The sequence below is a fragment of the Rattus norvegicus genome, chromosome 6 (genome assembly GCF_036323735.1).
Source record: "Rattus norvegicus strain BN/NHsdMcwi chromosome 6, GRCr8, whole genome shotgun sequence".
In the NCBI taxonomy this organism is placed as follows: Eukaryota; Metazoa; Chordata; class Mammalia; order Rodentia; family Muridae; genus Rattus; species Rattus norvegicus.
The window spans coordinates 128,303,780-128,328,566 of record NC_086024.1 but is presented as its reverse complement, the minus strand read 5'-3'; the positions used below and the strand labels follow the sequence as shown (position 1 = coordinate 128,328,566).

Below are 24,787 nucleotides of genomic sequence, written 5' to 3'. Positions count from 1 at the left end.
GGTCAAGTGTGCATAGCTCACCAAGTCTACTTTTAAATGAAGGACTAGTCTACTCATGAGTGGCCTGTGGGAAGATGGTGGTGGTCTTACATAACCAGTTACCCAACATGAAGAAGCCAGACTGAAAGTTGTTCATAGAAACAGTTTTAATGGTAGGAAGATGCTTTCACTTAAGGGAAGCTGACTGAACCCAAGCCCTTAGACCCGGTTCACTTGTAGGTGCCATGCTTCTTTGCTTCAGAGCTGAAAGGGTTTGGCCAAGATCACACAGTTGAACGTGGGCAGCTGGTGCCAGCACTTCCGTCTGCTCTCAGAGGGCGGAGAGCAGGTGCCCCACTCTGCGCTGCCCCACTGGCTGCTCTGGGAGAGGAGGAATTGGAAGCATTTCGAGGATGAACTCAGCACCTGCGCTCCCCTGCCTCCTCTACCAAGAGCTGGCAGACTTGTGCTGTAACCTAGCCTTGCTATGCTCAGCCAGGTTTTAGCGTTTTCCCAAGCCCATCCCCTGTCCCCAGACCCATTGGAACTCGCATCCATCAGTCAGGTTTCCTGTGCTCACACCATTAAGCCTGGAAGTGGAGATTAATGGAAGTGGAGACTAATGGCTGAAGACAGTCATGGGGATAGGTGCCCACCTTTGTAGGGTACCTGTCAGAGGTACCCACATCAGACTGCAACACTGAACACATCAAAAGATGAAGGGCAGATTTACACTCCTGTGCCAGCGATAGACTCACTTAGCTGGAGCCTTTGGGTCTAAATGTTGGCAGAGGTCCCACACTGCACAAACATCTAGGTGCTTTCAGCTTTCCTCGAACAAAAGGACAGGTGTCTAAGCTGTGTAGACTCAGGTCAAGATCCTGCGCCCAGCCCTGTGTGCAGGCTTTCAGCAGACCCTCACAGTAGCACCAATTGTCTAATTCCTGCAGAGTGCAGCAGGAGGGAAGCCCTGTAACCAAGGAAAGGTTGTCCCATGGTTGTCCTACATAGGAGGGTGTGGCTAGCAACAGCTGGGTGGGTCCTCAGGTGGACTCCTAAATGTCTTCGGGCAGCAAGGCAAGGCAAGGGGCTATTAAGGGGTACACACACAGGAGGAAACATCCCTGCTGCCCATGTCTATGGCTTGTTTGTCCTTCCCTGCCCAGCTGCCTATGAAGCTGGCCTGGACAAAACCAGAGATCCTTGGGAAACCTGTCCTCAGCCCTTCTAGGTTCTGTGCTGCACATACCCAGCCGATCACCTAGGCCCTACTCCTAGAATTCACTGGGGAGGATGGGTAGCCATAGCCCTTTGGTCCCAGACATGGACCCACTGAATTAGGCACAAGCCATTGTCCTCAGCAAGCCTTATTCAGCTGGGGTTGACAGAACCCTGAAGGGCCTGTCCTCCAGAGTCAGGAGTTCTGGTCCTGAGGTAGAGGACCTCACAACCGGAGCGTCATGCTGAAGGCTAATGTCCTTCTCTGGACGGTGGTAAGTCTTTTTTCTCTCTCCTTCAGTGGATAGGCAAGTATACCACCATGAACGAAAGTATACACACCCTCACATTCAGACAGTTCGCCATGACCCATCCACATAGCCGGGCTGGACTCTTCATAGGTCTGGTAAGTCACCTCTACACGACAGCTGGCCTAAGCTTGTCTTCCCTATGAGGGCCACTGCCCTGGGTGAGACAAGCCCGATATCCCCATTTTCACACAGCAGCATATCAGCACTGTCAGGAACCTCTGCCAGATAAATAGGTCCAACGAGGTTCTTGAAGTAAATGGGTACAGAGACAGGGTTTCTGGCCTTCTGGTCCAGAGTTAGCAGGCATTATATATCTATCAAAATAAATACTAAAATTCCTATTAAGTCATCACAGTCCATAGTGGGCACAGGTCTCAGTTCAGTGGCTTTACCCAAAAGGCTATATGTTTTTTAGTTGTCTAAATCACTTAAAAAGTTGCCAAGGCAGAAATGTTCCATTCAGAGTGCAGTCCATTAGATGACAGGCTCTGGCATGGCCTAATAATCAGTGTTTTTCAGCTGCATAAAGGATGTTGTAGTGGGATGTTTTATAGAGCAGATAAACGGAAGGGGTGGCAGCCTCGGGGAACACGTGGTGGTTCAGAGCTGTGTCCATCTCATCCACATACTCCACCTGCAGAGCGATGTTGAGGGCCTGCGACAGGGCTGTGATCTGCACATGGTCACACTCCATGGCCATGGGCTCTACTTCCTAGAAAGCCAAAAGAAAATACTCAGGAGGGAGGCCAGGGCAAGGGGGCACGTGCAGCCCTTGCTCCCAGCATCACTGTCACCCCTTCTGTGCAAGGGTGGTGATGCCCACCTGTCATGGCAGCAACACAGCCAGACACTACTGGGGTTGCAGAAAATGAAGCGAAACCATTTTTATTCCAGACCCTTGACAGAGTGTACAAGAGAAATCTTTCAGGCTGGCATCAAAAACTTAGGACTAAAAGGACCCTGGTGTCAGAGGCTTCCAAGCGTAAGCCTGCAGAGGCTGAGCCTGGTGTGAGTCCTGATGCTGCATAAACAACAGAGAGGCAGAGACTGTGGCAGGCCAGTGTGTGCATCCCACAGACGGTGACTGCTCGTGTGCCTATGGAAACTGCCATTTAAGTTAGGGCCCAGTACCTCCCAATTAAAACAAAAAATCCAGATAGCCATATGAAAATTGTCCATTTCCTAACATGGGGACCACTCCTTCAGATAAACATTACATCTGAAACAAGAGCCCATCCTAAGACAAATGTGACAGGAACTGTTACTGTGCATGCAGTAGCACAAGTCGAGCGATCCCAGAGATTCCTTGGGATTACACACAGCCAGAGCTCAGGCCAATCAAGGAAGATGTCTCCAGTGGGCTCACCTTGCTAACTGGCATTGTAAGGGTGTTCTTGTGGGCAGAGACAGTGGACCTGGAGTGTGTAAGGGACAGACAAGCAAAGCCCAGGATGGGAGGTACATCGCCAAGGAGGACCCCTAGGGACCTACGTGAGTGCAGAAGTCTTTGATGTCCATCTCCTCATCGATGAAATGTCGGAAGAAGTCAGCTCGGTTCCTGATGAAGGCTGATGTGAGGAGGCGTAAGAACTGCACTATTCGATCCGAGGAGCTCTGGTCGTTGAACACCTTCAGCAGGCTGGACACTGAGCTGTCCTTCTCTACCAGCTCTACCACACTGTAAAACTTCACATCACCCCGCCGCCATCAGGGCAGACCCGGCTAGCACCTGCCTCCAACACCCCACAGGACCCCTCATTTTGAGACTGCAAGTGAGTATTGGTGTTGAAGCCCAGAGGTACATCTAGGGCCCTGGTATGGAGTTGAGTCCCCTTCCACCATACATTCAGAAGGGCAGGAGGCTGACAGTCCTCTGCACTGAGGTCCCCTGTATTCATATATCCCCATAAGTAGAAAATGACCCTGCCCTGTCCCAGCCCCAACCGCACAGCTGTCCCATCTGCTCTGCCCATGTGGAGGGCCTTGGTCCTCAGCCAGTGTGACCCAGGGGAACTCACAGCATTAAAGAAGTTTCTGAACTTATGTTCCTCAAAGCCAGCAGCCAAAAGGTCGTTTGGGGTCTGTAGCACACGCTCTTTGAACCTGGAGGGAAGGAGACCTGATGGTCACAGGGGAAACACAGGGTGCATGCTGCTGTGACGGGGCAACTGCCAAGTCTACACCAGCATCTCAGATGCACTTCCACATGTGCTGCCTTCCCTGCTGTAAGTGATCCCATTTCTCAGATGAAACTGGGGCAGTCACAACATTCTCCCCCAGATATGACAATTCCCTTTTTTTTTTTTTTTTTTTTTTGGAGCTGGGGACTGAACCCAGGGCCTTGCGCTTCCTAGGCAAGCGCTCTACCACTGAGCTAAATCCCCAACCCCGACAATTCCCTTTCAAAAGCTTCTTCCTTATCCCTGTGGACCTCCAGAGTGACAACACTCCTCCCACGTCACAAGTTTGCTGGCCTCTGCCCATGACACTGCTCACTGGGAAGTGTCTCCCTCATCTTCAGCCCAGGTTGGCAGTCCATCCACAGCCAACCCCCATTTGTGCTTTACCTGGGCAGGGCCTGTTAGGGCCTCAGGATACCCCTCTTTGAGAGCTGCCAGTGTGTGGACTACTTTAAACTAATGAACTGTTATTTCAAAGACTTTTACCTGCCGGGATTTAGCATCCTTTACTAAAACCCCAGTACAAGAAACTAAATCATACTGAAAACCAGATGGAGATGGCTCATTGTTAAGGAACACTTGTTCTTGCAGAGGATCCAAGTTTGATTCCAAGCACGAGTTCACAACCATCTGTAATTCCAGTTCCAGAAGATCAAATGCCCTCTTCTGGCACCGAGGACACATACACACATGCAGGCAAACACTCATACAATAAGTAAATGTAATTTTGAAAATAATACTCAGAGCCCAATTTCCTGTTTAGTACTCACTATGCTTCTAAGTGGCCAGGGAATGTTACACACCTGAGGTGGGAGTGCCATGGGCCCCAGCATGTGCTTCTGTCCCTCAGATCTCTGCTGCTGGCTGCTTCTGTGGGGTAGCCAGTAATCCAGTAATCCGTCCTAATACCAGCTCACCTATCCTGTCAGGCCTCCCTGCTCTCAACCCCAGCTTCATGACTGTTAATCCACATCCCTGCAATACAAGGCCCATCCTGACACAGGCCACGGGGCCCTCACGAGCGTGGTGAGACACCTGACCTGGCCACCAAGCAGCTCTTCGTGAACCTCAGGACCAGCCTGGCACTGGGCTGTCCCCACTCTCTATCGGGGTCAAGGTCCAGCAAGAGGGCTTGGTAATGTGGCTGCCCCTCCATGCAGTGGAAGGGAAGAGAAGATTCCTAAAGTTATCTGCTGGTCTCTCTGCACACACCACAGTGTGCTCTGTCACACACACACACACACACACACACACACACACACACACACACACACACACACACACACACACACACACACACATACACACGAACATGACCAAGGCCAGCAGGGACAAGCTTCCTCCTTTTGTATTCTTTTTCTTTCTCTTCTTTTCTTCTTTTCTTTTTCCTCCTCCTCTTCCTCCTTCTCCTCCTCCTGCTCCTCCTCCTTCCTCTCTCTCTCTCTCTCTCTCTCTCTCTCTCTCTCTCTCTCTCTCTCTCCCCCCCCGTCTCTCTCTTTCTTTCTTCCTTTTCCTCTTCTCCCTCTTCCTTTTCTTTCTCTTCTCCTTCCTTCTCTCTACCTCCTCCTCTTTCTTGTGTTGGTGTTTAAAACAGGGTTTGACTGAGTGCCACCACGTCTGTTTGTCATTGTGCAGTAAATGCAGTAAATACCAAGCGCCCACCCAGTGTTGGTGAACCAAGCCTTCAGGCAATGCTGGAGGAAGTGTCAAACAGATACAGACACCTTCCTGAGCCTCTGGGCTGCCATCAACACTGGCACAGTGGCCAGCTCTCAGCTCCCCTGCTACACAAGCCGGCTCTAACAGAGAAGCAGAAGAGTCTACACAGGCCCCACTCACTTGAGGATCTCTCTGCCCTTGCCCAGCAAAGACTCCAGGTAGGAATAGCCCAAGGCCCTGTAGAAGCAGTTCCCGTCTCCTTTGGTCTTTCGGATTGAGGTGAATCTTTTGCTGAGTTCCTAAGGGGAGAGGAGGACACATGGACCTCAGCAGCAGCAACACTGGTGTGGGTCAGTCACTGGCCTGGCCACAGCTCCCTCCCACCAGGGTTCCCACCCTCATCCATCCCACAGATACACAAATACACTGCGGTGTCAGACACAGAGGATGTCAGTTCCTGGGCACCAGCCAGCCTCCAGTTGGGGGAGGTACCACAGAATTAGATGATGGTGACAGAGATTGAGGACATGATTGGGGTGTCCTGGGCCAGAGACAAACATACCAGACTCTGGCAGTCAGGGAAGGCTTCCTGGAGGAAGCTGGCAGTTGAGTGGGGTGGGTGATAGGGAGGCTGCAGAACACTAGGCAACCTCGGCAGTTCTCTAAAGGTTTCTCAGGGGTGTGGGGAGTGCCGGACCACACCAGAGAGGAGTCAAGCAAGTGAATCCAGTGCTACACTGGTGCTCAGCTTTAAAATGTGTGGTGTTCCCACAAAGAGAGGCTTTCTGAGGCAAATGCACAATGTCAGAATGGTCTAAGTGTGTTTCAGTTTGCACAGGAACCTGGCCCAAACTCCACGCTGACCAGAAGCTGCCCCCTTCTCTACTCCCGACCCCAGCCCTCTTTGTTTAGGCTCTTGGCCCCTCTGCCCTCTGCCCCACCTGGATTTTCCTCTGGTAAATCCTGTTTTCAGGATGATCCCGAAGAATAGATAGAATGTCACATTTTTCTGATATTAGGTTGAAAGATGTTTCACTCTGAAAGAGAAAGAAGAGATGCTGAGCTGGCTTCAAAGACACCTGCAGCGCTCACGGAGCTGATGGCCTCTGAACAACCAACGGGGTACACAATCTAGAACATGACCTGTTCTCTCAAGGGAAGTGTAAGCCTTTGACCAGGACAATAAGGACTGGCACCAGCATGAGGTAACCTGGCTACAAAGAACTAACCTTATAGCTTACTAACCGGTTCATTTCAATATATTTAATACCTCAGACTTAATAAATCTCTATGCTGGAGTATGCTCCTGCCTCTTCATTCATTCATTCATTCATTCATTCATTCATTCTTTTCTTTACTCACCCGAGTCCCCCAGTTCCTTAACATGCAGCCTGTGCCAAGCCTAACATCACCACATGCTGGCAATACAGGGGTATTCCCATCCCTACACAAAAGCCAGTGATACCACAGGGTGAAGGTTAGCTATGGGGTGACCCTGTGTGGCACTGGGGGTGTGTGTGTGAGGGTTCAGGGAAAGGGTAACAATCTGAGTTTACACAAGGGCTGAGGCATTGAGGACATCTTCCCATATTGCCTACCAGTGTAACCCAGCTCTGAATCAAGGCCAGAACCAAGTCTGAGCCATGGTCTCTTAAGTCCTTACAAAAGCAGGTGGGAGACGACAGAGGATGCCATGGATGGAGGAGTGGTAGTCACCTCCCCACCTCTGCTCCTTTACTAAGCTTGGGGTGAGAGTGCTCAGGGCTGGGGCTCAGCCAACTGGCCATGTACCCTCACCACCAGCCACCAGGAATGGTGCTCTCCTCAGAGCAAACCTCAAAGTGTCGGGCTGCAGGGCGGTGGTGGCACACACCTTTAATCCCAGCACTCAGGAGGCAGAGGTAAGCGGATCTCTGAGTTCAAGGCCAGCCTGATCTACAAAGCAAGTTCCAGGACAGTCAGGGCTACATAGAGAAGCCCTGTCTCAAAACAAACAAACAAACAAACAAACATTCCAGGGCTGGTGAGATGTCTCAGATTGCTAACAAGCCTGACCACCTGAGGCTGATCCAGGATCCCACATCGGGGAAAGGGAGAACCAACTCTCACAAGCTGTCTTCTAACCGTGTAAGTGGTTTGTACGTACACACACACACACACACACACACACACACACACACACACACACACACACACACACACACAGAGAGAGAGAGAGAGAGAGAGAGAGATTGCTCTTTAAGTGCTTTTTGACTCATATAAAGGATTTTCCAGCTTAAAATAAGGTTTCTGTGGCTGAGGACAGGACTCTGTAAATACACCACTTGTCTTTTAAGTGTGAGGATCAGAGTTCAGATCCCCAGAGTACGTATTCAGGCTAGATGAGGAACCTGCTTCTGATCCCAGCTCTCAAAGGATTGGTAGGTACAGGGGATCCTTGGGACAAGCTGACAAACTAATTACCCAAATTGGCGTATTCTAGGCCCATAACAAAGCCTGCTGGGGCTTCTGGGAAAGCTTTTGGTTTGGGATGAAAGAGCAGAGATGCTGATGCAATGTCTACCTTACAGCAGCCACTCTGTGACCAGAGGTTGAAAGCCAACATAGGGAGGATGGTTCGATGATCTGCTGCTACTCTAAGCCCAATCAATGTGTGACATGGGTGATGGGTGCCATCACTGGGCACTACTGTGTGCCAAGATCGGGAGCAGAGGTTCACATGGCCCCATTATCTCAATTATCATAACACTCTTATGAGGTGGCGATTATACCCACCGCCAAGGTCAGGTTGTGTGAGCTAGGAAGTGATTCCTGCAGGTCCCTGTGAAGTTCAGACACACCAAACTGCTGGGTATGCACACAGCCCAGATGCCAGAGTTCTCAAAGGACTCAGCTGCTACAGCACAAAGAACTGTCCTATCCGGGGCAGTGTGTGGCCTTCTAATCCAGAGGCTGGGTCCAACTTCTCGCTTCTGCAGCACCCCAAGAGACACTGTTCAACCCACCCCACCCCACTTCCTGATGGGAGTTCAGTGTGTCCAAGAGCCTGGACAGTGTGTGATGCTTACTGCAGAGTGTCAAGGGACAGTTCTCAAGTGACTCCGGGCACAGCCATTGAAAGGTATCAGCAGGCTGAGGGTGTGGCTGAATAGTGGGTGAGCTGCTCTGGCATGTGCAAGGCCCTGGGTTCATTCCTAGCTCTGCAAGGCAAACAAAGACAGGAGAGCAGGGCCCACTGCCAGAGGGGGAGACAGCCCCTCCTCCACCTGCTTTGAGCCTTCTACCCGTGCCAAGAAGGTACCAACTTCTTCCTTATGTTCTTCCTTCCCATTTCCTAGTTGTCTCCCTTTCAGAGTTTCACAGACCTCAGGCTCATAGCTTGGATAGGCTCCATTCCATTTGCAGGTTTAGAAAAACCTTAGGCCAAGATAACTTTGTTGACTTCATAGATGTGTATGTATGTTTAGAATATAGACACATGTATATATAAACATACATTCATATATTTAAATATATATGTAAAATAATTATGTATAGAATATATTTAATATATTAATAATAACTATACATATAGCTATATATATAACTATATATATATTGTTCAGAATGATGGAAGTGTGACATCATTTATATAACACACAGCTGCTGGTGTGTGGTTAAGTCTGCTAACACTGTGTTGAAGACACAAATCCCCATGGGGCGGTATCGTTCTGAACAGCCCTCTCCACACCCTGTGTGCATGGCAAGGTAACCCATGGGCCCCTTGCCTGGCAAGTGGCCACATGTTCTGCTCAACCAAACGCCTTCTTGCTCCCTTGTTAATTCATTCATGTCTTGCTATCCGCTTCATGACTGTTTATAGAAGTATTTTTACAGGTGGATGACTTAGAACAGTGCATGGGGTTTTCCAACAACAGGCTACAGAGCACGACGCCCCGACTGTATCTGGTGAACCTGCACTCAATCCTGGCCCCAAACAAACACCAGCAATAAAGATGCCAGGGGTATAGGGGACACAGAAGGATGCCCAGCCAGCAGCCATATTTACTTGACCGTTTCTGAGTAGGCATCAGGGAGCAGGGGAAGAGGAACTCCACTCATCCTCAGAGAGGAGTCCTGAGGGGCGAGGCACTACACCAGGGCCTGTATCTGCCCGGTGGAGTAGGGAAGCTTGCTGCCATGGGCAGATTCTCTGTAGCTATCTGCAGTCACACAGAAAAACAGCATCAGGACTGGCTGCGAGCTGTTGAGCCGCGCTCTTCTCAATCTCAGAGTGTGTCCCAAGTGTATCTCATGTGTCCCTAAGCTGCGTTGTGTCCCCAACACCCTGCCCTTCGCTCGTGCCCCGACCTTCAAGGTCCATGTGGCGTTTCTTTTGAAATGTATGTCTTTAAAGAGCATGGTGGTAAAATGTACGTAACTCGAAACATACCATTTCAGCCATTTTTATGCCCATGGCTCTGCTGCCTTAGGTACCTCCCTCTTCTCCCCTCCCTATCTTTGGAATCCACCTCTGTGCTACAGATAAGATGTATTTTCCAAATGTTTTTAAAAATGGAGTTGTTATATGTTTTAAATTTACACACACACACACACACATATATACATATATATATGTATATATCACTATGTCATACACACACACACACACACACACACACACACACACACACACACACACACAACTTTACTGGATACTATTTAAAAACTGGCCCTAGCTGGCTATGGTGACCATAGCCTGTAATCCTATTGCCCAGGAGGCTGAGGCAGGGGGATGGTGAAATTGAGGCTAGTATAGGCTACACTGCAAGACTACCTCAAGGGAAGGGTAGAGGAGAGGGAGGGAGTAAGGAAGGTAGATGGATCTTGGGGTTAGCATCTGGTGTCCCTCCAAGTGTATTTGTGGACACTCTAGTGACAGGCTGGTTTCCACCCTGGCACTGGAAGTCCCTGAAACACCCGAGTCCCCACCCAAACGCACACCGGCATTCCTGGGTGACACTAGCCTCAAGATCCAGGAAGAAGCTAGGAGCAGTATCAGTCCACTGGTCCGTGACATCTGGAACGATGCTCTGGGTTGTGACCTTGGCTAACATTAATTAGTGTTTGCTTTTAAAGCCCTGGCTCAAGACTTCCAGGTTGTTCTGGAGCCAAGGAACACAGACAGGTCATGCCTGACTGTCCTGTCAGACCTCACCAGGCCACAGCAAAGACACCGGCTCTTTAATTGCTGGCTTGCAAATAGAGGATGATTAATTGAGCTGGGCAGGCAGCACCAAGTACACTTGGAGGGACACCAGATGCCCAGGCACCTGGGCAACTGATTTAGCAGTGGAGGGGAGAGGTGTGTTTCACAGACCAAACCCATGGCCAGGCCTCAGCTCACACCCCTCTCTGCCAGCCATTCTGCTGTGCATCTGAGCATGCCCACATCCCAGACCCAGCAGGCGGGCCATCTTTCTCTGGGCAGGTTGAACAGGGTTTGACTCACCAGCCAGGCCCCAACATCACTGCTCACCACCCAGCCTGACCTCAGGTACCTGGGAAATACCAAGCAGGTTCAGAGCCTCAACCTCTCCTTTAGGAAGGTCGCCTCCTTGCCAGAGGCCACCCAGAGTTGAACCCTGGCCCTACCTGCTCACCCGGAGTCCCCACAGGCACTAGAAGGAGTACGCTTTGAAGTGCCTACTTGGGGACTGGGAAGATATGGAATGGGTAAAGAATTCACCGCGTAAGCATGAGGCCCCGAATTCTGTAACACAGCAGTTGTGTAACCTGCATCCGCCGTGCTCCTGTGCCTCAGCACTGGCAGGAAGACGTAGAGACGGTGACAGGACGGATGACTTGCCCAGTCCAGCCAGCAAGCGAGCTTCGGGTTCAGTGGGGAGACCCCATCTCAGAAATCAGGAGTTGGGGAGAGGCCTCAGTGAGCAAGGCACTTGCTACTCAGGACGACAAGAGTTCAGGTCCCCCCGACTGACACGTGGCAGCTACCTGCAATCTCAGCCCTCAGGAGGCAGAGGCAGGATCCCTGCAGCAAGCTGGCTACCCTAGAATCGACAAACTCCAGGCTCAGTGAGAGACCCTGTCTAAGTAAGCAGGGATCGAGGAAAACACCCAGTGTCAGCTTTCCGGCATCTGTGTGCAAGAACACATACGTGCATGCAAATCCACATACACATGTGCCCAGGCACTTATGAAGCAGGTTCATATGCACACTACACATCCATGCATATGTTATTTTTTTTTTAAAGAAAAATAGAGGAAGGTATCTGATGTCAATGTCTGGCCTCCACATTCGTGTGCACAGGTTGGTACAATCCTCTATCACGAACATATACATACACAGGGATACACCACACACATAACCAAACCTCTCTCTGTCCTCTCTCTCTTTCCATATATATACATATATATATATATACACATATGCATGTGTACATATATGAACATATATTTGTATATATGAATATTCATATATGGATCTTCATATGTGTGTATATATGAATACACATGTGGAGTGTTCAAACGTCCATTATTAATGAGGTGACTTAATTCAAAGATCACTGAAGCCATGGGTGCAGGGAGACCTATCTCCCTGGAGGACCCATTCCTGCTCCAACACCTGGGGACAACTGTGGTGTCACAGAACATCACCATTTGGCTTCTTTGCAACTGGAAGTCAGAATTCAGTCTCCTCCATCTAAGGCCAGCTATGGACAGGCTGTGCTTTCAAGGCCTCCTGGGCTCTGGCAATGCAGGCTGCTTTTCTCAGTTCCTAAAGGCTTCCTAGGCACTGCCTGGCTTCCATCCTTGGGACCTATGCGGTGGAAGGAGAGAACTGATTCCTGAAAGTTGCCCTCTGACCTCCACACATACTCCGTGCATGCCTGCACCACACACACACCCCGACACACACACAAATAAATCCACACTAAAGGCTGTCTAGCTTCCCTGATGGATAGCCCCCCTTGCACCTTGTAACCTTTCTTTCCAGGGTCCCCTTCCCTTCCCCTTCCTCCCTCTTGTAGGGACCCTAGTGGTGACCTCTCTGTGCCATCCTTGATAAGGAAGGGTAATCTTCCACTTCAGCCCCTTAACTGAACCACACCACCTGTGGTAATGTATTCACAGTCACTAGGGAACGGGATATACTAATCTTTGCTGACAATCACTCAGCATACTTCATGACCCTTCTTTGTAGGGGCCCCAACACCTTATCTTCCTTGCTGACTGTTTTCAGAGCTCCTGAAGCTGGGCTCTGCCTCCCTCAGATAACGTGAACTTGGGTAACATCTTTGAGCAGTCCACCTCCAGCCTCACCTCTCCTTAGGACTCCAGCCTCAAACAGCTGGCAACCTCTCAGACATCCAAACAGCCCCTTCTGATTCATTACTCTGTGGCCTCATCTGTCTCCACCAGGCTTCTCTAGCCCCTTGGATACTCCTCCACCCACCAGAGTGCACCCCCACCAGAGTGCACTCCCAAACCCAGGAGCCCTCTTCCATTGCCTCGTCCTGCTCCACTAGCTCCTGGGTCTGGCCTGAGAGCCCTCACCTTCTCCCACGAGGAGGGCACAATGCACCCTGCCCAACTGACCTCGGGGCTTCCTCTCCCATCAGCCCCACATTCTCTCTGAGCAGTCAGCACAGGCTACTTAACAAGCAGGGTCTTTCCTCAGTACTCTCTGCTGGGTTTAGATGTTTGCTTAACTGCCAGTGTCACAGTATCAAAAGGCAGCATTCTGCCTTCATGACCAGACTAACATTGTGCTCATGAATTGTATCCAGTGTTGGCTCAGTTTCCCTAGCCCCAACCCCTTCTGCCAAGCGTTGCCTTCCCTCACGGTAAGGAAGCAGGAAGCCCAGGGCCTGATGCTGGCACCTCATTTTAGGGCTTCCCAAGATCTGAGCCCGATAAAGCCGTTTGGTATAAATGGCCCACTGATAACCTATTACCACAATACAACCAGGCTAAGACATAGGTAGGAGGCAGGAGCTCCTGCTAATACCTGCAGATGTGAAGGCTTCGGGGCCGGGGAGTGGCTACAGCCGGGACACTTCCCAGGCGGATGCTGGAGCAACCTTCGAAGCTGTGAACAGACCACGAAGGGCGATTTTGGTGTGGGTAAGACAGGACGGAGAGCGGACCGTAAAGTGGGGGTCTTCCCAGAAGATTCTGTGCGAGAACGCCGGCAGGAGCTGGCACAGAAAAGGCCGTGAGGATGTAGCCTGAAGTGGAAGTGGGGAGTGAAGTCCTGGAGACTGGAAGGAAGGGCCATCTCCTCAAGTGTCAAAGAACGTGGCCGCAGGGTGTCCTTGCCCCAGGTCTACATGGGAAAACAGAACTTAAGAACAATGAAGGACCTGGGTGGCAGAAGCCTAAGGCGTGGGTTCCTGTAACTTCATCTAGTAAAACGTGAGAGGAGAGACACGGTGTGGGTAAAGACGGGGTTCATGAGTGAAGAAAACGAAGGTTTTGGAAAACTCACAGCCTGACTAAGTAAAGGAGTGACAAAGCATCTTTACACCAAGGGTGTGGCCCACCGGGTAAAGGGAATAACACAAAAGGGAGCTTGGTGTCACTCAGGGAGTCGGGGTAGAAGACCCCCCCATCCCCCAGCATGGCATGGATCCATTGGGTGGCTTTGCCTAGAGAGCACTTTCCAGGGAGCCTCTGAAGTGTTCCCACACGTCAGGGCGGCAGGCCACCTGGGTGACCAGCTGTGGCAGGCCCTGGGAAGGGCTGCTATTCTAGTGGCCAAAGCTGTGGTCTCCAAGTGGAGAGTCCACATGGGCAGGCCCTAGGCCAGCAGAATGACAGTGGGGGTGCGGTACACAGCGTTGGGGCCCAGAGTAAGCAGACACAGTCTCCACTAGGGTGACACCCAAGGGGATGTAGTATGGCTGATGAGAACTGCTGCCCAGGCTGAGCCCAGTAAATTCCAGAGTGGGCAGTTCCAACAGCCACCTGAGTGGCAAGGACGCAGTGCAGACTCAACGATTATTCTGAAAGGTGATCTGCTGAATTGGGTGTCAGACTCACATATGATGACTGACTCCTTATTTCTGGCCAACTTCCCACTCTGGGGACTGGAGGGTCTGTCTCAGGTCTGCCCACCATCATGCTTGGGGTGGCGGGTAATTTTCAGAACTCAAAGGCCCTTGGCTGGCAGGACAGAGACTGGCCAGGGTCTCACCTCTGCCTGGCTCATCTATGCCACAGCTCTGAAGAACTCCTGGGATAGAATGGATGCATCTTGTATGTGAAAAAACCGTGTGTGTGTGTGTGTGTGTGTGTGTGTGTGTGTGTGTGTGTGTGTGTGTGTGTGTGTGTGTGTAGGGGGGATGAGTAGAAAGCTATGGTTTGAATGTTCTCTCCAAACCAATGTGTAATTCAGCTGCCGATGTTGTGACAGTTTTTCAGAGGTCACTAGGTCTGGGGTCTCCCCTCTCATGAAATGATTAACACAGCCAGGGAAGGGTTTCCTTAGACCACTCTCTCCTCCTACCATACTGTGACCCAGCAAGAAGACATGTGGGCCCTCACCAGAGGCTAGCACCTTGATGAACTTCCCAGCTGCCTGCAGAACCAGAAGCCAATAAATGCCTGCTTATTACAAGTCACCCACTCTGTGACATTGTGAAACCTCTTAGGCCCTACACCGGCTTGCTTGCTCCATTTTTGACAGCAACCTCCCCTCTGGCCCTCGTACACCTAGGTGTACCAGTCACAGTAGCTGCCCTGTTCCTCCAACAGGACACACACTCTACCTCAGGGTCTTTGCTCCTTCTGCTTCTTCTGTCTCGAGGTTCTGCCTCTTTACATGGCTTGGGAGATGCCACCTCAGAAGAGAAGCCTCCCTGCCCTCCCCCACCATTCTATCTACTTATCTTGCTCGTTCGAGACAGGATCTGACAGGTGGGCTCACTGGCTGGTGTGTGCCCCTCCACTCCCATGTCAACTCCACAAGGGTAGGGGCCGGTCATCTGTCACTGCCAGATCTCCATGTTCAGGAATGTTGGAATGCATTCTAAAAATGTATCCCGAGTGCTTCAAACCGAACTACTGAAGCCGGAGCTCTGGGCCTCAGAATGATTTTTCTTTTTTAATTTTGGAATAGGGACATCGGTGATATAATTAGTTAAGATGAGGTCACAATGGAGCAGGCTAGGCCACCAGCCCCATGACTGGTTTCCTTATTAAAAGAGGACTATAAACACACGCACAGAAGAGAGCCATCTGTGGAGGAGTTCCAACGTCATAAGGCAGGCTACTGCGGGAAGCTTGGGGAAGCTGGGGGTAGAACATTCCTAAGCACCTTCAGAGGGACTCTGCCCCTCCCTGCACATTCACCTGAGACCTCAGCCTCCAGACTCATCGGAAAAGCAGTCCCTGTGGATCTGGCCCACGGAAGGGTTTTGTTGCAGTAGCACCGGCAAGCATGCTGAATGAGCGAGCCTGCCTCTCCCTCCAGCTGGCCACCCACAACCCAGCATCAGACAGACAGAGCTAGCAACCATTCCATATTCGTCAAAAATGCTAACAGTTCCCTCATGTACAGACAACCCAAACTAAACAGCCCGCCCCCCATGCAAAGCCCTGATCCTGTCCCCTGTCCCAGATTCACTGCCCTGGGCTCCCCCCAGCCTCCCCCAATCTTACTCTTCCCAGGATGCCCACACTTGACCATGTCCCAAGGCAATCTCCCTGCTACCTGCAATGTACTCTTTGCCAGTCCTTCCTGAATGTTCCTATACAACCTTGAGCACCAGCTTTTTCCTACGGGTGAAGGGTACCGTGCTCCTCTGTGCAAGGCCCCTGTTGGGCTCTCAGGCCATCTCAGTAATTCAGGAGCTGTGACCCAGCCCAAGAGCATGAACTCCGGGAGAGGGCAGGTGTCGTTCTTTCTTATCACTGCCCCAAAATAGGCTGGGGATGCCAGCGTTGGTTTCTTTAATGCACGAGAGAAGAAGGCAGACAGGAACGGGTGCCCGGACTGCCTATACTCACACTCACTCATCCCCAAGAGCAAACGCACACATAGTGAGGGTGAGCCCCTCACTGTCTGCAGCCCTGACTCCCAAGGACTCCATGGCTTCTGTCTGGCACTGACATGGAAACAGAGGAAGATTCTGTCAGTCCTAAGACTGCATCTACCACCCATGCCATGTAACCTCAGCCAACATTTAAACGCATTAAACACATTACAGGTAAATGAGCCATGGGCCTCAGGACTTAACAAGGTGGCGAATACACAGTGGGTGTATAATAAACACAATGTAAACAGCATCTAGTTCTGTCCTCGTGACTCCCAGGCAGATGTCCTATTTGGTGGGTTTTAACTATTATCTCTCTCTCTTCTCTCTTTCCTCTCCTCTCTCTTTCCTCTCCTCTCTCTTTCCTCTCTTCTCCTGTTCCCCTTCCCTCTCCAAGGCACCCAAACTCCCCAGAGGGAAGTTGCTTTGGGTCCCAGCTGCTGGTCTCCTGGGTTCAGGTCAGATCCAGCTATTCAGTAAGGGACACAAGTTGGGGTCCCAGTCCCTACTGCACTGGTCTGCTATCTGCTACCCACCATTGGTGGCCAGAAGCTACACAGCCTCCTCCATCCTCCATCCTCTCTCCATTCTGCGTGGCTAAAACTGTCATTTCAACAGCCCGATTCTCTGGCAGGTAATGCAGAAATACCTGGGCCGCTTTCCAAGAGCAGCAGAGCAAGTAAACCCTTGGGTTACCAAGAACAAGCAGGAAACTAGTGCTTACAGTCCGTCCCCAGTTTTGAGTTACACACACACACACAGACACACAGACACACACACAGACACACACACACGGACACACACAGAGAGATACACACACACACACACACACACACACACACACACTGCACCCCTCCCCCACAGGGCAGGAGAATGACTTGTAAGAAGATACCCTGGCTGTCTATCCATACCAGCACAGGTTTGACTCTGGCCCTAGCCTCACAGTGTCCCGAAGTAGTGACCCAAATGTGGGAGGAGGGGCAAGCACAAAGAACCAGGCACCTGCACCACCCAATCTCTGGATTTCAAACACCCTAGTTGAAAACCACATCCACCACCACCACCACCACCCATGCCACTCCCTCCCCCCCCATCTCCCCACCCCTGCACTCCCTGCCACCCCCCACCCCAACTCCTCATAATAACCATTGGGATAGCCCAGACTTAAGTAGACTGGAGTGTAGCTTAGCAGTCAAGCCTTATCTAGCATGCATGAAAAACGGTTCAAAACCCAGCATCACCAAACAAAACAGAAAGAGCAGGCAATCCCAGAACTAAGTGACCCCAAGTTGACCAGTAGCACTAGATGGTCAGGCTCCCTGGAGCCCTTTGCTGGAAGTTGAATAACATAGGCTAACCAGCATATCCAATCCCCTGTAGGAGGCCTGACCCCATGGCAACCTGGAGGGTAGGCTGATGCAACACAGAACACTGGACCAGGGGCTTGGGTCCAAGTCCTAGCTGTTGCACCACCACAATCCCTACCAGCTTTCTTTTCTCCCTGTCTGGCCTCAGTTTCCCCACTTGCCCAAGCCCTGGGTTTGACCGGGTTTGACCAGCCCAGGTTTTCTTGGGTCTCCTCTGTTAGGAAGTTCTTCTAAATCACTTTGCCTGGACTCCTAACTCATCTTTCACAACCGGGGGCTGCCTCTTCATGTGTCCTGACTCTACAGACCTGTTGCCATTAGGAAACTGAGTTTACATCAAGGAGTATTAAGGCTTGCCCGGGTGGTCGGATCGTTCGTCCCTGGGGACAACTGGCTGGGGTATGGTCTGTCTGTGGTGGCTAAGTCTGTGATGGGTGGACTGCAAGCTGTCTACACGAGTGCTACTTAACAAAGAGTAGAGACCACAACCCTAGAGGTATCCCATTCCTTCCCAGTCAGGCATAAGCATCAGGACTTAAAGGAGGTGTCTGGGGACCACCTAGAGTGGCCACGAGGCAGCAGGGCTCAGCCTGGGCTGGATCTTCTGGCTGTGGGTCCCCGAAGGGATAGCGCGGCGGGCGCACTCCGATGTTCACCATCCCGAGGGTGGAAAGGGCTAAAGCCTCGCGCCCGACCGCGCGCACGCACACGCGCCCTGGCGGCGCCCCCTCCCCGTCCCGCCACCACTGACCATAGTGACCGGAGCCGTCGGGCCACGTCTCGCTCCAGCGAGGAGCGAGCGGGTGCCAGGGGAGGCGCTGGGCGGCTCCGCCGTTGGGTCGGGCGGCGCGGGCCTCGCGGGTGTGGGGTGAGTGCAGAATACACCCGACCGCCCCTCAGACCGGAGCGCAGACCTCCACTGTGTCCCAGCAAGACGCACGGCCCGCGATTGACGTCGGAGGCCCGCAATCAGAAGCCCGGACGCGGGACGTCACAGAAAGTGGGTGGGACTGCACTCGCCTTCGGCCTATGTTTTGGGGCCCGTTTGACAGGAGGCCGCCCTCCTTTTAAAGACACAGAGTGCTTTTAGCTAGCAAAGGAGTTAGCCCAATCCAGAAAGCAGGTCCGGTTTGCAAAGACAGAAGGACTTTTAACTAAAACTGCAAATTGAAGGCATCTGGAAGATTAGATGGCCCTCGTTAATTAATCAACGAGTTCACATACATAAGTGTATTTCTTTCAAGATCAGAAGACACGCGCTTAGGAAATACGCGCCCAGTGTCAGACATTTAAGTTACCTGCCGGCTGCTGTCTAGCAACAAATAATATTTTACTTCTTTGTAACTCATGAATCAGACAGGCATTCAGGTAATATCTGTTGAATGGATGAACGTTCGAGATGGTTGAGCGTGGCTCTGTGGCTGTAGGGGTGTGTAGAAAACACAATACTGAACCAGGTGTAGGTGAGTCACCCTGTATACAAGCTCATAATTACTGGACATCAAAGAGGAAATATTATTAAAAGGTTTGTTTGTCAGCCCTTGACCCCTGAAGGAGTTATTTTGAGTGCTGTGTGGGGCTCCTGTATATAGCACATAACTATTTTAGTAGGTTCTGGGACTTAGATGGTTCTACTTCACTTCGGTGTAAAAAACGATAATGTTGGATAGACACTGTTTGGCTCTTTTCCTGAGCTAATGACAGGTGACTCTCATAACCTCAGAAAACTGAGGCTCAGTCAGCCCCACCAAAGAAGACAATAGACACACCCCCAATATTCTGTGGTGCAAAGCCAAGATGGTTGGTACATTTGGAGTGAGGCAAGCATAGTGCATTTTTTCATTGTATGGGGTGTGTGTGTGTGTGTGTGTGTGTGTGTGTGTGTGTGTGTGTGTGTGTACCTGTGCTGCATATGCCAAAGTCAGAGGTAAACTTAGGTGTCTTCCCCTATTTCTTTCCACTTTATTATTTTTTAAGGTTTATTCTTATTAGCTGGGTGTGGTACCACAAGCCTTTAATCCCAGCATTTGAGGCAGAGACAGACTGGACTCTGAGTTTGAAGCCAGACTGATAGATCAAGTTCCAGGACACTCAGGACCGTACAGTGAAACCCTGTCTCAAATCCCTTACCTATGCTCTGTAAGGAAGCCCAACAAACTCACTGTTTCCCCAAAGTAAACTTTTGTGGAATTGTGCTTTGATTTGTCATTGAGACCTTGGGAGGAGTAGGCACATATCTGATCCCTAGGAAGGAATTTTAGCAGCATATGTGTGGGTGTGGATGTCTGAATGTGGGTATGTGTGTGAGTGCAGGTACGTGGAGGCCAGAGGATCTATAGGATGCCTTGGAGCTTGCATTATAGACAGCTGAGAAGCTGCCTGACATATGTTGGGAACAGACTTGAATTCTCAGGAAAAGCAGGAAGTGCATGCTCTTAACCCAGAACTGTCACTCCAGCCCTTCCACCTTATTTTGGGGACAGAGTCTCTACTTGAACCTGGATCTCACAGAATCCATTAGACTAGCTGGCCAGAGAGCCTTAGGGAGCCTATTGTCTCTTCATCTCTAGTGCTAAGATTATAAAAGCAAGCAACCATGCCTGTGTGTGTGTGTGTGTGTGTGTATGTATGTGTGTATATGTGTGTGCCTATATATGTGTGTATATGTATATGTGTGTGCATATGTGTGTATCTGTGTATATGTGTGTGCATATATGTGTGTATATGTGTGTGCATATATATGAGTGTGTGTATGTATATGTGTGCATATATGTGTATATATATGTGTGTATGTGTGTATATGTGTGTGCATATATGTGTATATATGTGTGTATATATGTATGTGTGTATATATGTATGTGTGTATGTGTGTGCATATATGTGTGTATGTGTGTGTATATATGTATGTGTGTATATGTGTGTATGTATGTATATGTATATGTGTGCATATATGTGTATATACTACATATATGTGTGTATATGTAGGGGTGTGTGTAAGTGTGTGTATATATGTGTATATGTATATGTGTGTGTATGTGTGTGCATATATATGTGTGTGTAAGTGTATGTGTGTGTGTGCTCTGAGGAAATGCTCGGTCCTTATGCTTGTGGGGCAAGCATCTTTCCAACTGAGTCGCCTCCCTAACCCTTTATATTATGATGGTTTAAATTTGTGATTGCTTTAGCAAGCACAACTCTACTACAGAGCCAAGGCATATCTGTGTTAATACTTCCAGGTGCCTACATACAGCTCTCTTCTCGCACCCTCATGTCTTCCATTACCCTCCCCCTCAACCTAGCTAGGTTCTTGTTCAAGCCAGCATCTGTGTCTTTGATGCTGCACCATACATTGAGTCGGGACCGTGGAGTCTGACTGGGGTTGGGGGGCAGGGTAGCAACATCGACTGACCATTCACAGTCATTTGTGTGGGAAACTCATGATCAGACACACTGAGACCCCAACATATATTCTGTAACTCACTTCCCCCATTCCAGCTCATGGAAGGCTGCTGGACCTCCATTCCTGCCCCTGTCTCACAGGGAGATCAAATTACTTGCTCAGTCCAGCTCGATATTGCACACCTTTGATTCCAGGCAAAGCTGGTAGATCTCTTTGAGTTCGAGGCAAGCCTGTCTATATATAAAGCTCTAAGCCAGCCAAGGCTACAGAGAGACCTTTCTTGTCTTATATGAAAAGAAAGAAAGAAAGGAAGAGAGAGAGAGAGAGAGAGAGAGAGAGAGAGAGAGAGAGAGAGAGAGAGAGAACAGACAGACAGACTTTGCTTGCCCAAATCTACAGCACATGACTTTGTTGAGTCCTAGTAACCTGAGTACCAAGCTGGACTTGGTGCAGAGAAACCACACACCAGTGTGAGAGTTGTAGACTACCCCCTGCCCTACCACCGCAGGCTCTTTCTGAACTCTGGAAAGAAGATTAGAGGAGAAAAAGCTGTAGAAACCTGCAGCTGGTCTTTGCAACTCTGTGGGTTCTTCCTTTTCCCACCCTTTATCCCCCCCCACCGGGATTTCAGCCCCATCACCAGATAAGAGAGAAACAAGGATAGAAGGGGGAAGATAGTGATCCTTGAATGCGACTTCTTTCTTCTTTGAATACAATTACTAACAAACTGCACCCAATGACCACCAAGCACCAAGCACCAAGCACAAAACCTGCACATGGGCCCTAGTATTTATATACCCTCTGAAAAATTCCCACAATTCCAAATGTCTCACAATCACAGAAACTATCTGCAGCTGGCAAAACCATGCCTCCACCAGAACAGGGGACAACTCAGTCTGCTCAGTCAGTGGACAATCCAAAGCAGCCCCATATCTCCATACCTGGGATCAAAACTAAAACACATTCTTGTAATATTTCTATTATTAAATACACTGGAATCCAGAATTCTTACTACAGAATCCTCCACTCAGCTCAAAAGCTGTTGGGATGGTCCTTCAATGGTGGCCCCTGTGCAATGGTTCTCTCTCTCTCTCTCTCTCTCTCTCTCTCTCTCTCTCTCTCTCTCTGTGTGTGTGTGTGTGTGTGTGTGTGTGTGTGTGTGTATGCCTTCTACCTGGGGTTCAGGTGACTCTTTGGAGAGAGAAGCCAAGGATGGCATCTGTGGACAGATGTGGTCTCACAGGGTGAGAAAACAGTGAGGTTTCCAGTGAGGACCCTGGACCTCTGTGTGCACAGTCTGTAGGCTGTGCTGTGCTGCTCAGATGACTGGATCTCTCCATTGCTCTTTCTCAAGCTAGTCAAGGCAGACAGTTCTTCCGGGATTCCCACCACTCTCTTTACCTCTCCCCTTTTGTCCCCTTGTGAATCCTAGCTTCTCTGCAGACGTTTATGGAGTTCAGAACCTTCCCCTCACTTGTTAACTCTAAGCACCTTCCAACTTGTGGAGAGTTTCACTGTCCAATGCTACCATTCTTCACAGTCTGGCTGTTCCATGAAGCCTTTCTGCACTGCACTGTGGGATGGTGAAGTCTTCTGAACTTGCAGGTGGAGGGACCTGAAACTCCTGTGGGGACAGGTCCTGCTGCTTTGATTGGAGGGACAGAAGGATATGGTGGTTATGCAAGTTAGCAGTGGCATTAGGCAGATTCATGACACCATTCCCCAGGCATTGATGCCTGAACATGCCAGACCTCTCTGGACCTGCCTTCTTGCCTGTAAGTTGTGAAAGCACTTGAGAAGTGCGGGCTTGGCCCGCTGACTCCAAGGGCCCCAGACTTACTCATTCCAGTGTGCATAAACATAACACAGCAGTCAGTGAAGCCCGTCCTCCACCAGCCATGTGGATCGACCCAAGGCAGTGACACCCCAAAGAGGTCTGTGTGGTGTGTGCTTGAATGAGGCTATTGATATCTCTAACAACACACACACACACACACACACACACACACACACACACACACAACACACACACACACAACACACACACACACACACACACACACACGCCTCTCCTCCTAGGGTAACCTTCCTCTTTGCCTCTCTCTCTCTCTCTCTCTCTCTCTCTCTCTCTCTTTCTCTCTCCCCTTCCTTCCTTCCTTCCTTCCTTCCTTCCTTCCTTCCTTCCTTCCTTCCTTCCTTCCCTTCCTTTTTTGAGGCAGGGTTTCACTGTGCTGTGTAGCACTGACTGTCCTGGATCTCACTCCACAGACTAGGCTGGCCCCAAACTCCCAGAGATCCCCTGCCTCTGCTTCCTGATTGTTGAGATTAAGGGTGGGCACCACCACCCTCTGGCTTCTGTCTGTTTCTTGACTGAACCAAGGTTCACCAGCCACAGGTTGAGTGAGCTGCAGGAGCCTTGAGATAAAGCACAGACCCTGTGTAAACTTTAGGCCTCTCTGCTCAGTGCCAACATCGTCTTTCTCCTATGTGCTGGGAAATGTTTTGAGGTCTAGATTCTGGGGCTGTTACAGGCTGAGAAAGAAGATCTAGAGCCCCTTGACCTCCAACACCACCCCACCTCTACCCCTCACCCTTCACCTCCCTCCCCCAGGGAGCAGAGTCCTTACTCCCACCTACCAGTGCCTGTTTGGGGAGGAAGCTTTTGAAGAACAATGGGTCTGGGGACTGGAGAATGCAGAGGTAAAACTGGCAGAAAGGGAGAACTTTCTAGAATCAGGGAAGGCAGAAGCACATGACCTGGGAGAGAAAGTTCTTCACTGTCTTAGAAGGAGGACCTATGCTGTCTGAGGAAAGTTGGACCCTGGCTGACAAGGCCACCTTTGTCCCTACCCTCAGAACACTGAGCAGCTGTCTTCTCCCTCAGAAAGCCACCTATCCGTGTTTGGGCAGGGGTTACAATATACTTGCTTTTCTGCACTGAGAAAATTGCCTGGGCCCACACAATGCCAACAGGTCAAAGGTGAGGACGGAGCATCACAAATGGAAATATCTGATTTACCAGCAGGTAAAGAGAGAGGGAAACACAGTGTCCTATTTGAAAGGAAAAACCAAAGCAAAGAGGTGATCCTGTGCCCTCTGACAGACAGCTGCACAAGCCCTGCCCTGGACTGTGGTGCATACCGTCCATCCCAGCACTCCAGAGACAGAGACAGCCGATTTCTGTGAGTTTATGGCCAGGCTGAGAGTTCTAGCACAGCCAGGCCTATGTATATCTAGAGACCCTGATGAAAAATACCTAACTACATAAGTAAAATCAATCAAAGGGATCTGGAGATGTAGCTCAACTGAGCCCTTGCTTAGTATAGCAAGGCCCTGGATTCAGTCCCTAAGTACCACAGAAAAGGTTTTGGAAGAGAAATAATCCAAGTTGGCGTCACACCAGGCCACAGCTCCCTCACGGTTTGAAGTAGGCCCTCAGGCCTGGAAACATAACTCATGGGTCAGTTTTCCATCTAGCCATGGTTTCCTGGGGTCCACTCTGAAAAGTAGCATTTCACGAATTCCAGTAGTGTCATGCCCAGCTTGGTCTCCTGGGCTGAGCAGGGACAGCTTTGGCCTTTACACAAGAGGAACATCGGAAGTGGTTTCTAGAAAGCTGAGGCCAGCAGGAGAC

At 50.3% G+C, this 24,787-nt stretch overlaps 1 protein-coding gene across 3 annotated transcripts; it reads right to left on the bottom strand.

The window, feature by feature from the left end:
- Positions 1-122: 122 nt before the first annotated feature.
- Otub2 (OTU deubiquitinase, ubiquitin aldehyde binding 2) lies at positions 123-18,704 on the bottom strand. Of its 3 annotated transcripts, none has more exons than NM_001401354.1 (7): positions 18,505-18,704; positions 13,359-13,676; positions 6,289-6,384; positions 5,528-5,646; positions 3,527-3,611; positions 3,000-3,194; positions 123-2,220 (listed from the first exon to the last, which is right to left on the bottom strand). In NM_001401354.1, exons 1-7 carry the CDS (start codon positions 18,505-18,507, stop codon positions 2,014-2,016), a joined length of 1,023 nt encoding a protein of 340 aa, NP_001388283.1. In that variant the 5' UTR covers positions 18,508-18,704; the 3' UTR covers positions 123-2,013. The 3 variants fall into 3 exon arrangements, with proteins under 3 accessions (NP_001388283.1, NP_001388284.1, NP_001101523.1); NM_001401355.1 differs by having other exon boundaries at positions 13,359-13,439; NM_001108053.2 differs by lacking the exon at positions 13,359-13,676.
- Positions 18,705-24,787: the final 6,083 nt, after the last annotated feature.